Raw genomic sequence first — 13,575 nt, forward strand, 5'->3', positions numbered from 1 at the left:
GATGACAGCGGCGGCACGCCCCCGTTGAGTGCTACAAAAGGTTAGTCACACTTTTTCCATATTATCTTTGTTTGCTGTTGCCTGCCTGCACCCAACATGTTGGGCTGGGCAAGCGTCTAGGATTCCCCGTGTTACCCATTTGGACTTAGCTTCTTGGAAACTGTTTTCTGGGATTGTGGGCTTGAAGTTACCATGACTTACGTCAATGTGGCAATGACTAGAGATATCTCAAATGAGTCCAAGTCAGACTTGATATGATCTCTCCTGGGACATGCTCAATCAAGGCAAGATTAGAAAGGATACAACATAGTCCCCAATAAGCACTCGACCGCATGGAAGGCATTGAATAAGCTTCGTCCGGTCATCGGAAGACAAGTGCATGCTTCACCATAGTTTTCTTTGGAGTATAGTTTCACTGACCGAAATACAGCGGTCCAAATCTCTGAACCAGAGCCAGAGCCCCCGGAAGAGATCCAGCCGAAGAAGCAGTTCTCTGCGGGCATTGCCAAACGCTTGAGTGGTCGTCCACCTTTGTCAGGGGCCAACTCGTCAAGGACATCGCTCATGGGTCAGACTAGCCTCGAGGCCCTGAGTGGCCAGGTTAGCAATCCATCTCCACGTCAGGGGCCGGAAGATTCCGGGAGTTCTCAGCCGCATCACCACCGACTTGATCACATGGGCGAGAGACTCATATCTCAGGTTGCTGAGTGGCTTGAGCATGAGCGGACGAAGAAGCAACAGCGAAAAACACGGCGGGTGTATTCTCATAAGCGGAAATCGCCGCCCGCTGAGCCGGAGAGGGAGCGTGGGAGGCCTGAGGAGCCGGGGGAGCCTTCTGCCGTCGAGCAACTTACCAGACACCACCGGAGGTATTCAATCGATTCCCAGTCTAGCGACGTCTCCCTGGACCGGCTTCAGAGAATCATTGACGACAGTATGAACGCTTTGGGGCTTAACTCGATTCCTCATTATAGGCCGGGCATGGGACGGAAGTCTCACAAGAAACGAGCCCACCACCTGCACAGAACGGCGTCGTCTGATACGGAGTATCACGATGGAGACGTCCGTGTCCCCAGCTGTGATGCAGTCCTGGATAACTCCAAGACCATGAGTTATTCTGGTGGGAAAAGCGGAGAGGGCGCTGACGGGACATCGGTTTCAAGCCGGAAAGTGGACAAGGAGCGAGAGGATTGGATCAAATTCAAGAATGACGTGCTTCGGATAGCGCACACGCTAAGAATCAAGGGATGGAGACGTGTGCCTCTAGACACTGGGGACACAATTGATATTGAGCGTTTGAGCGGTGCCTTGACGAACGCCGTATACGTTGTCACCCCACCCCAGGAATTGCTAAACAACACGGAAGGAGGCAAGAAGGCGCCGGCCAAGTTATTGCTCAGGGTGTATGGACCCCAAGTCGAGAACATTATCGACAGAGACAACGAACTAAACGTGCTTAAGCGCCTGTCGCGGAAGAAGATTGGTCCTCGGATGCTCGGCACCTTTGAAAATGGTCGTTTCGAGCAGTTCTTCAACGCTATTACCTTGACACCAGCACATCTCCGCGAACCAGAGACTTCGAAGCAGATTGCTAAACGTATGAGGGAGTTGCATGATGGCATTGAGCTGCTTGAAGAAGAGAAGGATGGGGGTCCAGCTGTGTTCAAGAACTGGGATCATTGGCTTGACAACACTGCGAAAGTCGTCACATATTTGGATAGGAAGGGCCGTTCCGGGGGGCTTGGGCCTATTCGAGGTCCGGCCGATGCTTGGAAGGAGCGAGGTCTCATCTGCGGTGTAGAATGGGCAAAGTTCGAGCAGGCACTCGACAAGTATCGGAAGTACTTGGACGATTACTATGCCGGACACAAGAACCTCCGGGACCAGCTTGTCTTTGCCCACAACGACGTGAGTACGACACCCGCCCCCCATCAGAACGAAGTGCACTAACTATGACAGACCCAATATGGAAACATTCTGCGTATCCGACCTGACGACGAGAAATCGCCGCTTATGAGTCCCCAAAATGAGCACAAGCAGCTTATCGTCATCGACTTCGAGTATGCGGCTGCCAACATGAGAGGTCACGAGTTTGCAAACCATTTCACCGAATGGACGTACAACTACCATAATGTCACTGCACCGTATGCCTGCAACACTTCTAGATACCCTACGCTGGAGGAACAACGCCGCTTCATCAAGGCATACGTAGAGCACCGGCCTCAATTTCCCCACGCGGGCTCTACTCCGAACCTGACGCCCCACGACACCCCTCTTGGCACACCCGGACTTGGTGCCACCACGCCAGGCTCGAGCTCGATCGTGGACTTCATGCTGGACGCACGCATTCCGCCGGGCGGGTACAAGGACGACGAGAAGCGGCGCGAAGAGCAGGTCGAGCAGCGCATTAAGGAACTGCTCGAGGAAACGCGGCTGTGGCGCACCGCCAACAGCGCTCAGTGGGTTGCTTGGGGCATCATGCAGGCTAAAGTGCCGGGGCTGGAGCAGAAAGACGGGCCGCCTGAGGATGCCGAGGCCAAGGGGTCACAGCCGGCTGCTATCGTGTCGCCTGAGGAGCAGCCGGGCGGTGCGGATGAGTTTGATTACCTGGCTTATGCTCACGAGCGGGCGCTGTTATTTTGGGGCGACTGTGTTAAGATGGGGGTGGTGAAGATGGAGGAGTTGCCGGAGGAGTTGAGAGGCAAGATTAAGCTGATCGAGTATTAGAGGGTAGGCGCCTGGATGGATGGATACCAGGTTGGGGGTCGTGGGAAGGATGTGCAGCGGTATATGCAGTTATTCACTCGCCAGTTTGTAATATGAACTACTAACTGGAAGGCGACTTTGGTACACGCAGCAGGTACTCGCCTTGGCTTGATGAGAGAGCTCGACTGTGGGAGACAGCCCCGATAGCTGCAATACTAAGCATCAAAATGTACAAGAATGCACCATGATTTGGTAACTGAACTCACAATGGCGCACTAGCCCTAAGGAACACGGCAATACGCTGCGGTGTCGGCTATTCATGCCATTGGTTGTCAGGATTTTATCAGATCGGATATTCAAGGCAACCAAATGACAAACGCGCAGCGAGCGGTCTGAAAAGAGTGGTGACATTTCCATCTTGACGGCAGCCAATCAAATGGGCTTGTGGTGATCTACATCATGCAGCTAAGTTAGCACGTTATGATCGTCGCTAGCTCGAGATGACGAGACCAAAAGAAAAATGAGCCGAGAAGGGCACAATGTTGATCTGGAATCGAAACCCTTCATTCCGCCCGCCTACCATACCTCCCCACCTTGACCGCACGTTGGTTTTCCTAAGGACCCTGCTCGAATCGGACTAGAGCTTACCCAAGTTTGCAATGTAGGCTTGGATAAAGTCAATATATCCCTGGCTGCAGGTGCATCTTGCCTGCCGGGATGGTTGGTTGCTTGACTCTCAACACAACCACTTGAGACGAATATGGCCTGACGACGTGACGTGGACACTAGAAACATCAAGCAACGACGAGACGGCGCGATAAACGGCCCCACTCGAAAGAGGACCCTCCTGCTGTACGCAAGAGAAAACGAATAAAACGGGCCACGAAGACGTCCTCGTCTCAAATTGTTCGGCATACTACCGCAATATCTATCGGTGTTGGCGTGGTGAAGACGACGTTCGTCTTGATCTCGACCCATAGCGGCGCTATGTCTCTCCCACTCGACCCTGCCATCGCGCAGGCCCTCGCGACCACATCCTCAGTGCCAATTCCATTTCGCATGCGCACCAAATATGTGCACTCAACCTGGGCGCAGACCTTCACGTCGCTTCCCGAGCTGTACATCCAACCCGAGTCGCTCGAGGAGATCGAACACGTAGTCAACGTCGCGCGGAAATGCCGACGGCGCATCACAACGGTGGGGTGCGGACACTCGCCCAGCTCGCTGACGTGCACGTCGTCGTGGCTCGTCAACCTCGACAAATACAACCGCATCCTGGCCGTGGATGAACAGACGGGCATCGCCACCATGCAGTCGGGGATCCGGCTGTGGCAGTTGAGCGAGCAATTAGCCCAACGGGGCCTGGCCATGCCCAATTTGGGCAGTATCAACCACCAGAGCATCGCGGGCGCCATCTCGACGGGCACGCACGGGTCCAGTTTACGTCATGGTTTGGTATCTGAGTCGATCCTGTCGCTGCGCATCACGCTCGCCGACGGCACGACAAGGAACTGCTCGCCGGATGAGGACCCGGAGCTGTTCCGCGCGTCGCTCATTTCGCTCGGCGCCCTGGGCATCATCACCGAAATTACCTTTCGCGCCGTGCCCGCCTTCAGCCTCAGCTGGAAGCAGGTCATCGACACCGACTTGAGCATGTTCAACCGGTGGACCGATGACCTCTGGACCCACGCCGAGTTCGTCCGCGTCTGGTGGTTCCCCTATACCCGCCGCGCCGTGACCTGGTCCGCGTCCAAGACGGATGCCCCCTTGGTCCTGCCCCCCGTGTCGTACTACGACAACGCGCTGGGCTACTACGTCTACCACAATCTGCTGTACCTCGCGCAGTACGTCCCGCGCATTCTCCCATGGGTCGAATGGTTCGTCTTCGGCATGCAATACGGCTTCCCCAACGGGTCGACCACCTCCGCCGTCCAGCCGAGCCGCGACGCCCTGCTCATGAATTGTCTGTACTCCCAATTCGTCAACGAGTGGGCCATCCCTCTGCACAAAGGCCCCGAGGCCCTCCGCCGCCTCAGCACCTGGCTCAACCACCTCACGCCCGACGACCCGGATTATGCTCCCCACAATATCCCCTTCTCCGCCGAGGGGCTCTACGTGCATGCCCCCGTCGAGGTCCGCGTCAGCGATACCTCTAACCCCTCCCTATCCTCCGTACAGACCCACACCCGCCCATACCTTGACCCGACCTGCCCCGACGAACCAACCCTCTACCTCAACGCGACGCTGTACAGACCTTACATGGCCGACCCCCCCTGTCGGGCGCGGTACTACGAGGCGTTCGAGTGGCTGATGCGCGACATGGGCGGGAAACCGCACTGGGCTAAGAACTTCGAGACCGAGGGGCAGGTGATTGAGGATATGTACGGCGAGGCGCTGACACGGTGGCGCGAGGTCAGGGACGAGGTTGACCCCCAGGGCATGTTTGCTGGGGCGTGGCATCGTAGGTATGTCCTTGGGTCCGGGGCGAAGTTGGAGTTAGAGGAGATTGAGGTTGGGTGTGAAAAGAAGTGGAGTGGGGGTGTGACGTATTTGGGGACGACGACGGCATTGTTGGAGGGGATTGTGGAGGAGGAGAGTAAAGAGTAGGGGGAGGCGGCAGGGACTTGCTTCAGAGCTCAACTGTTACTTGAGTATTGGGGCTCGGCCTGGGCATGTAGACATTATGTATGTATGTCTACAGCCTTTGAAGTATCCCCCGTCAACGCATTCGTAGTAGATAACATGGCACGACGAAATGAATTAACGCATTTGATTACGAGGGCACTGATTGGTCTTTGTTGTTTCTGAATATAGTATTCTAACTTCCGTTTATGTACATGCCTTCCTTATCATGGAGTATACATTTTGATTTCGACGTTGGCTCACACACACAAGCAAGCCAAGTCAATGAGACAAAGGACAACCACAAGGCGCCCTCCTCCTCACTTGATCCGCTGCATCTCCCTCTACTTCTCGTCGTGGTGGCGTCATCGTCGTCTCCTGTACCAGCATACTCATCCTCTCGTCCGCACCATGCTCACTCCTCCTCGCCCACCTGTCACTTTCCCTCCTCAACCCAGAAGACCGAGCTTCATCATCATCAGGATCCTGAGCAGCCTGCCTCGGCCTCCTCCCATTCCCCCTTGTCCGCCACCACCCCCAATAAACCGCCCCACTCCCCAACACTGCCAACGCCGTAGCCGGGTACGCATAAGAAGGAAACCCATCTCCTTCTCCCTGCCCCTGCTCCCCAGTACCACTGCGTTGGGGCGGGATCCAGGGGAAAACAAGGAGTACGCAATTCGAGGCAGCGAAGACGACGATGCTGATGCAGTTTGCGGGGTGTGGGGAGCTCCAGCGTTCTGACGGGGTGGCGTGTAGATACCAAAGCCCGAGACTGACGGCGACGGAAATAGCCGACACAGGATACCCGCCGATGTCGACGAGGAAGTTGTAGATTCTGCCTGGGGGAGGGAGCACGATTACTGAGGCAGAGACGAGCCAGTGGAGGAGGAGGCCGCGGGAGGGGGTTGTGGGGGTGTCAGAGCCTGGTAGAGGCAGGCGGGTTTTCTTAAAGGGCTCGTTCAGTTGGTCGAGAGAAACTGCGGTGCTGGGCTTGGTTGCCCATAATTTGCTGCCGGGGAGAAGGCCGTCTTTGGCGAGTTCCTCGTTTACTCTCGCTTGGGAAAACGACGTGGCGGCGATGTTGCCTGCTGCGGATATGACGACGAAAAGGGGTAGGATGTGCGTTCCCACCGATTGTCCAAAGACGTTGCAGAAGAAAGTCCCGGCCACGACGATACCGGAGGATTTGAAGTCTGCCTTGTCGACTACCAGGAAGAAGGCGATGTTAATGGCGAGGTAGGAGAGAGATGCGACGCCCAGTGCCACCGGTGCGGCGACCTTAAGGGTTCGCACGGGGTTCTTCACGTCGGAGAGCACTTGGTTGGCGGTACTGTAGCCCCTGAAACAGTAAACGACCTTCAGGAGTGCGGTTGCATAGTCGTAGGGCTGCATCGACGACCCAGCCCAGATGTTGCTAAAGTTACGCTGTGCCGTGCTCAAAGTCGGGTCGACAGAAAACGGTACGTCAAACCGTCTGCCTTCCAATACTGCGCCTAGACGTCCCACGCCCATCAAGCCGCCAGCAATCCCAGACAGGATTACTATCACAAGGATGACCAGCTTCCCCACGCCAAGGATATTGATAAGCTTGAGACCGAGTTTCGGATGCCGGGCATGGATGTAGCAGAGTACTGACACGGCCAGAACAGCAATCGCACGGACGTTCCATCGATTTCGTTGGATGCCCAGGGCGTAAAGAACGTAATCCCCCAGCACTATCGCGTTCGGAGTCGAGAATCCCAGCAAAACAGCGTACGACATGAACATAAACGTCGCCAACATGTACGGTTTCCGAAATATGCGTTCGAGGTAGACGCGTTCACCACCGCTCTTGGGCATCGCCGTGCCGAGATCTAGATAGACGGCCATGCCGCAGAAAGATATAATGGCGCCAATGATCCATAGTGACAGGGCCATGCCCACTGACCCGACACCTTCAAATATGGCCGATGGGACCGTGTAAGCACTGACACCCAGAGTCTTGCCCAGAATGACATTAATGGTCGACAACACGCCCAGTTTCCCTTCTTGATTGCGGCCGCCATGCTGCAGCAGCGAAGGCGTGCTCGGTGATAAAACCCATGTCCTATCTGAAGGGGAGAACACCGTCAAGCTGGAAGCATCGTCCTCATCATCGCTATGCCTTGAAGACTCTTCTCCACAACACAAGGATGCCGGTTCCAAAGTTTCGGATATCGAAGAGCAGCACCTCGGTGGTGCGAGCCACGACGATGATGAAGTGCCATCTGTGTTGTTTCGAGTTGCCCCTTCAAAGGTTCTTGGCGTACAGGGCGAGCGGCAGCTCAGCTGGAAGTTGGTGCTGTGCGGAGAGGCGGCCGTCGTTACGGCCCCGCTTATGAGCGAGCGAGAGTACCGCTGAGCCCCCAAGGCCTTCAAGGGTAACGGTGGTGGCACCATTATTCGGAAATCTGATGATGTGTGGTCCGAACCTGGAGAGGGTGCTCGAAAAGTTTGGTTATGCCAAGACAGACTTGAGGCCCTTTGAGCACGTTTTCTTTCGTGTGGTAGTAACGGTAATGGCCCAGAATCCCCTATCCGCCTAGCAACAATGGTTGTTTGAAGGAGGGTACAGAGCACGAAAGGAGGCTCTTTTAGATGGGGCAGTGGCCCATTGTGCGACAGAAAACAGCTTTTCAAGCAAGACGAGGGAAGGATGCTTGGTAGATATAAGTTGCACGAATGTTCATTCAACTCAACTCATCTAGAAAATACCACGGCCCTGCTGGATCAAAATAGACTGCGAGAGAAACACACAAACCTCGCGGCGATCCAACGACCCCAGAGCAGCCTCCTCTACCAACGAGCACGACGTGTACTGTTCATGTCATTACGTCCCGGCGGCAGCGCCAGCACCAGAAACGGCCGTAGTTCCCTACCGAAACTCGGACGGAGAGCCAGTCGACAGTAGCCATCCAGCAATCTTGGCATGATCGACGTCAGAGCAGGGCTTCGAAACGACCACAGTCGAAGCGGGGGAGCGGTCCAATGAGTCGCTCCGGGGGCATAGCGCGGAATTTCTATCAGAGGCTGTTTAGCCCTGACAGATAGGGACTTGGTACTTGAAATTGTTCATTTGTCTGCAGTCGCCAGTTGCTTTCCGGCAGGTGGATAGTGAGTATTCTCTCCACCGGCTGGGGCGTATAGTGGTTCAGGAGCAACCAACTCATAGCTCCTGCCAACTTGCAGAACGTGGATAAGCCATGCAATAAATCGACAAAGTTGATAGACATCGGGCGACAAAAGAAAGAGGCGCACAGAACAAGCATTGACGGCTCTTGGCACAGACGTCGTCGCGAACCTGTCAGTCTGAAACCAGCCATCCTGGAGAAACCGCCTAGGAGCCCTGCAGAAGCGCCCTCGCTGTGGGGCTGCCATGTTTCAAGCTTGGCGGCAGCACATCAACCAGAGGAAAGCCGATCTTGGATGACCTGTCGAAGCTTTTGCCCGCAAAGCTTGGCTTCATTAGAGGGATCTTATTACGTGCGGGCTGGTATCTTTTGATGACAAGTGATTGGTTGGCTGGTTCTGATGAGGAAGAGATGGGGGGGGGGGACGGTGGATTTCGACTTATTTTCGGATGAGGTGATGCCATCTGATCCAACATGATATCAGCCAGGCATCTTTTCAGTTCGTGCAAAGGTAGGACAAGACACTGGCAAGCTGGACTTGTCGCAATCTGAGAGGAGAGCTGAGAAACAACTACCGTCTATCTGCTGCCCAGAAACAAGATCTGCGCATTGGCAAATCACGACCGTGCCAATTATTCCGGATGAAGATCACGACCTGGGACGAGTTTGCTTCTGGTGATGCCATGCAAGTTATCGTAGGCATCATGAAAGGTTGGTTCTTCAGGCAAGATGGTGACAATTCTGCGTGTCAATGCCACTGGGTATCTATTACAATTTGAATCGTCGGTTATTTCGTACTCTGGTACTTGTTTCTTGGTCTATTTCGTTGTCTTCTTGGTCTGCTTGCATAGACCTATCTGTCGAGAAGCTGACTTCTTGTTAGTTTCTGGTAGCACCATCGTTGCTCTGTCCACTCCATGCTGGAAGAGCCTGTGCTGTTGCAGCCAATCACCAGCCCGTCCAGTCTTGAGTGCCCCCATAAACAACTATACTGTCATTCACCAGATGGGCTCGCTTTGCAGGTCAGTCTTGGCGTTCATTTGACTCCCCATCACTCAATGGATGTTCACTTGCAGTATCTGAAAGGCACTCAATTAGTTTGGTAGAAACGGCACACTTCGATTCATGTGTTACAGCCTTTATCTATTATGGACATTTGTGCAAACTTGTCTGCCAAGAGCGGAATGGCAACCAATCCAGGTGTCACGGCTATCCATCTGCCATGAGCCATTATGCGTTATGCAACCCCCTTTGATGAAGGCCAGATGCCAATCCACATATTGCGGCCATGCCTCTGCCGTGAACAAACCAGCCATTGTACAGACCTGGACGCTAAAATTCAATCCCAAATCCACGACGTCCCTTCGCCGCCATCCGGAATAATGTGTAGTGTGTTGAGGTCAGTGACGACACTTAACTTGATGGCTCGGGACCCACTCCTCCAAATCGTTGTCCGAGACCGCGCTGGCCTCAGACTCGTCCTCTCCGGAGCCCATATCGACGTCCCCAGCATTGTTGTCCTCTTCCTGCTGCTCAGCCTTTTCTTCCCCAGCGAAGTTATGCTCGACAGATGGCTGCGGAGCAGCACCACCTTCTCCAGAGAGACCTGAGCCAGCTTGTCCCTGCCCATCGATCGTCTTGCCAGATTTCTCCTCCTCCGTCATAGCATCCCAGTTGGCCTTCATCATCTCCATTCGGCGGCGTCTCTCTGGCCTAGGCTGATCCCAGACAGCCGTCGACTTGGCCTTGGCCTTCTGTTGGCAGGAAAAGAAAATTCGGTGGTTAGTTTCAGACCCATCTTCAGGATGATTAAATGTATTCGGCGATGGCTTGTTACTTACGATGGCTCTCTCGATGGGGGTCATCTGCTCGTCGGGAACACCCTCCAGGACCGAGGCGCTTCGGCCGTATTTATACATGCCCGACCTGGGCTTCTTCTCCTTGTGAGGTCTCCACACGGGACGCCCCTTTTTGGTGGGCTTGCTGGCGGCGGGCATCTTGGCTGCGGTCTTCTTGCTCTTGCGTCCCTTGCTACTGCCCTCGCCGGGGTCATCGTTGCCGTCCTTTTCTACACTCTGATCGATGGCGCTAGAGCAGGAGAGCTTGACCGTCGCTTTGGAGGTGGACTTGGAAATCGCCGTCGAGGCCGGGGGGAGTTGCCCGCGGGCTGATGGATGGATCCTAATGACGTCGGTATTGTCAACCGCCTTTCTCTTCGCATTTCTGTTCTCTTTACCGGCTGCGCTACCGGCCGCATCGCCAGACTCGTTGGCATTGTCATCAACCGTGAGGCAGGTGTTATGGTAAGCCACGAGATCCTTGTTGAGTCTCGTCATGATATCAGCATTACGGTCAGCCTCAGGGGTATTGCCAGTCGCGATGGCATTACGGAAAGCCGCAGAGGCGGTGCTGTAGTTGACCAAGAAGTCGGCATGTTTAGCAGCCATGATGGCGGAGTTGTTGTTGACCTCGTCAGCAGGGCGGTTGGCCATAGAGCCGGCATCATGACCAGCCATGACGGGGGCATCACCGTTGATCTCGTCGGCAGAGCGGTTAGCCACGAAGTTGGCAATGCGACTGTGTCCATTCACTCGCTGAACGAGGAGCGCATTCGTGGTTGTGGTAACTCTCTCAGCCCGTTGCGTGAGGTCCTTGGCCTGCGTTGCGATGTCGACCAGCATGTCGTCAGTCAGGGCTCCGTTGTCACCATTCCAGAAATGGTCGAGACCTGCTATGAGCGGGTTTACATTGCTAACGAGGTTGCCAATCGCAGCGTAGACCTGCTGCTCGGAAGGAATGTCGCCGTTGTTCATTGCGCTCGCTATGAATGGTTAGCATGAGGCATGACAATTTATAATGATGGACAGGAGTGAATAGTTGGTAGGCGGAGAGGGAACAATGGGATGTGCCGGTGTGACGAAGAAGAAAACAACGGTCGGGCAGACTGCTAGCAACCTGTATGGATTTGTTCTCATGGTGGCAACAACGTCACTGGGAGATAATTACTGGCAAACGGGGACAGTGAGACTGTAGGTAGCATCGGGAGAGTGGGATGTGCTGATGGGCGATAGAGAAGGGGATAGAAGTTGGCAGGAAATTACCTAGATCAAGATCCGTATCAAGTGATGGAAGCGACGTGACTATGCGATCATTAATAACAACTGGAACAGGACTTTGGAGACAAAGGATGGCTGTAGGGGAATTGAAGTGCGCGGGTGCACACTGAGGAGAAGATGAGGATGAAGCACATCATTACCTGGTAAGGGCAATTCTGAAAAACGGCAGCGACGTCAATGAATGGTAGGCAAAGGCGTTGAGAAGAAAGAGATTGTAGGTAAATATGAAGGAGTTGGAGGGCTTGCCATAGACAAAATGAAAGATGAAGATGGGCGCTCACCTATCCTGGCCGTCAAAACGTTCCCGGATTACAGTTAGCAGTGGTAGTTGGAATGAGGCTGTGGTTGGCCAAGAAGTCAGGTTGTGTTAGAGATCGACGGAGAAGAGGCGTGGATGAAGACTAACCGGGACCAGCCGCAGAGATGCCGCTGGACAATGCTAGAGTTGGGAGGAATGGAGTCGTCGTGGGCAAACCTGGAGCGTGCTGGTTTGGTAGAAATTGAGGATCGGGCACCTGCTCAAGACCGAAATGGTCTTCAAGAGGTGGAAGAGTTGGTAAAAGGTCTCTGCATGTGGAAGTAATCGTTTGGCATGCTCAGCAACGCGAGCAATGATTGGAGCAAAGGCTCTTCTTACGAATACAGTGTTTGGTACCCAGAAGACGCGACAATAATATTCGGCAATATGGTGGTTTCCGTGCAGACGTTGCTTACAACTGCAGTCACAGAAGAGGGAAAGCCGGGTCATGATGTGGTACCTGAGGTGCACAAGTTATTTACGGCTGCACCAGTTGGCTTACAAGCAATCAGTCACAAATTTGGTGGTTGAACTTGCAGAATATCTTCAAAGGCATGGTATCAAATGTGAAAACGGGGTCAAGGGAAGTGGCGGCGAAGTGAGGAAGTCGGACTGTGTCTAATGGTTGATTTGCACAGGTGACGGAGGGAGTCGTGGTACATAATAACGACACGCGTTGCTGGACGCGTCAAAGATCCTCAGTTGCTTGGGCATGGGATTTTGGCATGCAAATACGAAGGGGGCAGGTACGGTGCTTGATGTATTTGAGCACAGCACAAAGCGGAGGGGTCATGGGTTTGGTGGTAGGCCTACGGCTGCTGTCAGGAGCGTGAATACTGTCTTGCTGTAGGAACTTGTAGGCTGATGGGACCCCCTATTTCATCAGGTACCCGGTAAATCAGAGTCTATATGTCCTCTCCGGGCAGGGGCACGCTACAGTAAAAGCTTGAACTTTCTGTTTGACCTTCCCATAGTATATGTCAGCTACGAAGACAAGAAGGAGTGGCACAGGTCCAAGAGCTCAGGAGTATTGGGAGCCAGGCCTTCGCATCCCCACCCGCTGGTTCGAAGCACACACGAGAGAACAGCAAAGGAAAATGTATGAATTCGAACAGGTTCATTAATAGTCACCCATTATGAGGGATACCGTATTCGAGAATTTTGTATATGGAAAAAATTGTCGTCTTGACGTTGACAAAGGGTATGGTACACGACCAGGTCGAAACTCAGAAAACTTGCGCGTATAATACGACAAAGTAATCAAGCCAGGGAAATGGTTGCAATAACTGATACCGATGATCGCAGAAGCAGGCAGGTCAGTATGTTCATGTCGGTACTGCCTACGAGCCAAGAGTGGCAGATACATGACCTGCATGTTTCAGTAGTTGCCAAACGGGAATCGTCTATAGAGGGATCAAAATGGTGCATGGGGAACCATTCGTCGTGGAGAAATATGGCAAATTCACATCAATTGGCTTGTATAAGGCAAAAGACCCGTCCGTCTTCCGCAGCATATCTTACTGAAACATCAGAATGACATGTTGCGCATCTAAATGGCTTGAAAGGCAGAAAATCAAGTTAGTGATGATAAAACACATTCTTCTGTACGATATCAATGATTGCTCTGCTAAAACCACGCGCACTCAGCTCCGGCACTCCCTATCTCCCCAGGAGGCCCCTA

The 13,575-nt window shown here is 53.8% G+C and overlaps 5 protein-coding genes across 5 annotated transcripts; 2 read left to right on the top strand and 3 right to left on the bottom strand.

The window, feature by feature from the left end:
• Positions 1-140: 140 nt before the first annotated feature.
• On the top strand, positions 141-2,888 carry BCR38DRAFT_160978 (kinase-like domain-containing protein). Its single transcript, XM_040853779.1, has 3 exons — positions 141-377; positions 431-1,908; positions 1,960-2,888. The coding sequence occupies exons 2-3, from the start codon at positions 565-567 to the stop codon at positions 2,725-2,727; spliced, it is 2,112 nt and encodes a 703-aa protein (XP_040718237.1). The 5' UTR covers positions 141-377; positions 431-564; the 3' UTR covers positions 2,728-2,888.
• A 314-nt stretch (positions 2,889-3,202) lies between these two features.
• Positions 3,203-3,517, bottom strand: BCR38DRAFT_427690 (uncharacterized protein). Its single transcript, XM_040859845.1, has 2 exons — positions 3,372-3,517; positions 3,203-3,310 (listed from the first exon to the last, which is right to left on the bottom strand). Exons 1-2 carry the CDS (start codon positions 3,499-3,501, stop codon positions 3,270-3,272), a joined length of 171 nt encoding a protein of 56 aa, XP_040718239.1. The 5' UTR covers positions 3,502-3,517; the 3' UTR covers positions 3,203-3,269.
• Positions 3,203-5,500, top strand: BCR38DRAFT_427693 (D-arabinono-1,4-lactone oxidase-domain-containing protein). The gene has a single exon (XM_040859846.1). The coding sequence runs from the start codon at positions 3,694-3,696 to the stop codon at positions 5,311-5,313; it is 1,620 nt and encodes a 539-aa protein (XP_040718238.1). The 5' UTR covers positions 3,203-3,693; the 3' UTR covers positions 5,314-5,500.
• Positions 5,501-5,856: 356 nt separating this feature from the next.
• On the bottom strand, positions 5,857-7,353 carry BCR38DRAFT_327757 (amino acid/polyamine transporter I; the record flags this gene model as incomplete). The annotated part of the gene is made up of 1 exon (XM_040854831.1): positions 5,857-7,353. A coding segment is annotated over one exon (1,497 nt), but the record flags the coding sequence as incomplete, so codon positions are not given.
• Positions 7,354-9,880: 2,527 nt separating this feature from the next.
• Positions 9,881-11,293, bottom strand: BCR38DRAFT_407574 (uncharacterized protein; the record flags this gene model as incomplete). Its single annotated transcript, XM_040858180.1, has 1 exon — positions 9,881-11,293. One exon carries the CDS (start codon positions 11,291-11,293, stop codon positions 9,881-9,883), a length of 1,413 nt encoding a protein of 470 aa, XP_040718241.1.
• Between the last annotated feature and the right edge of the window lie 2,282 nt (positions 11,294-13,575).

The sequence above is a fragment of the Pseudomassariella vexata genome, assembly GCF_002105095.1.
Source record: "Pseudomassariella vexata strain CBS 129021 chromosome Unknown BCR38scaffold_4, whole genome shotgun sequence".
In the NCBI taxonomy this organism is placed as follows: domain Eukaryota; kingdom Fungi; phylum Ascomycota; class Sordariomycetes; order Amphisphaeriales; family Pseudomassariaceae; genus Pseudomassariella; species Pseudomassariella vexata.

Bases quoted from the DNA above. Each gene is read 5' to 3' on its own strand.
- BCR38DRAFT_160978 (XM_040853779.1), top strand. From the start codon at position 565: ATGGGTCAGACTAGCCTCGAGGCCCTGAGTGGCCAGGTTAGCAATCCA. The intron at 1,909-1,959 runs GTGAGTACGACA...TAACTATGACAG, and splicing joins TTGTCTTTGCCCACAACGAC to ACCCAATATGGAAACATTCT.
- BCR38DRAFT_427690 (XM_040859845.1), bottom strand. From the start codon at position 3,501: ATGTTTCTAGTGTCCACGTCACGTCGTCAGGCCATATTCGTCTCAAGT. The intron at 3,311-3,371 runs CTACATTGCAAA...AGGAAAACCAAC, and splicing joins TATATTGACTTTATCCAAGC to GTGCGGTCAAGGTGGGGAGG.
- BCR38DRAFT_427693 (XM_040859846.1), top strand. From the start codon at position 3,694: ATGTCTCTCCCACTCGACCCTGCCATCGCGCAGGCCCTCGCGACCACA.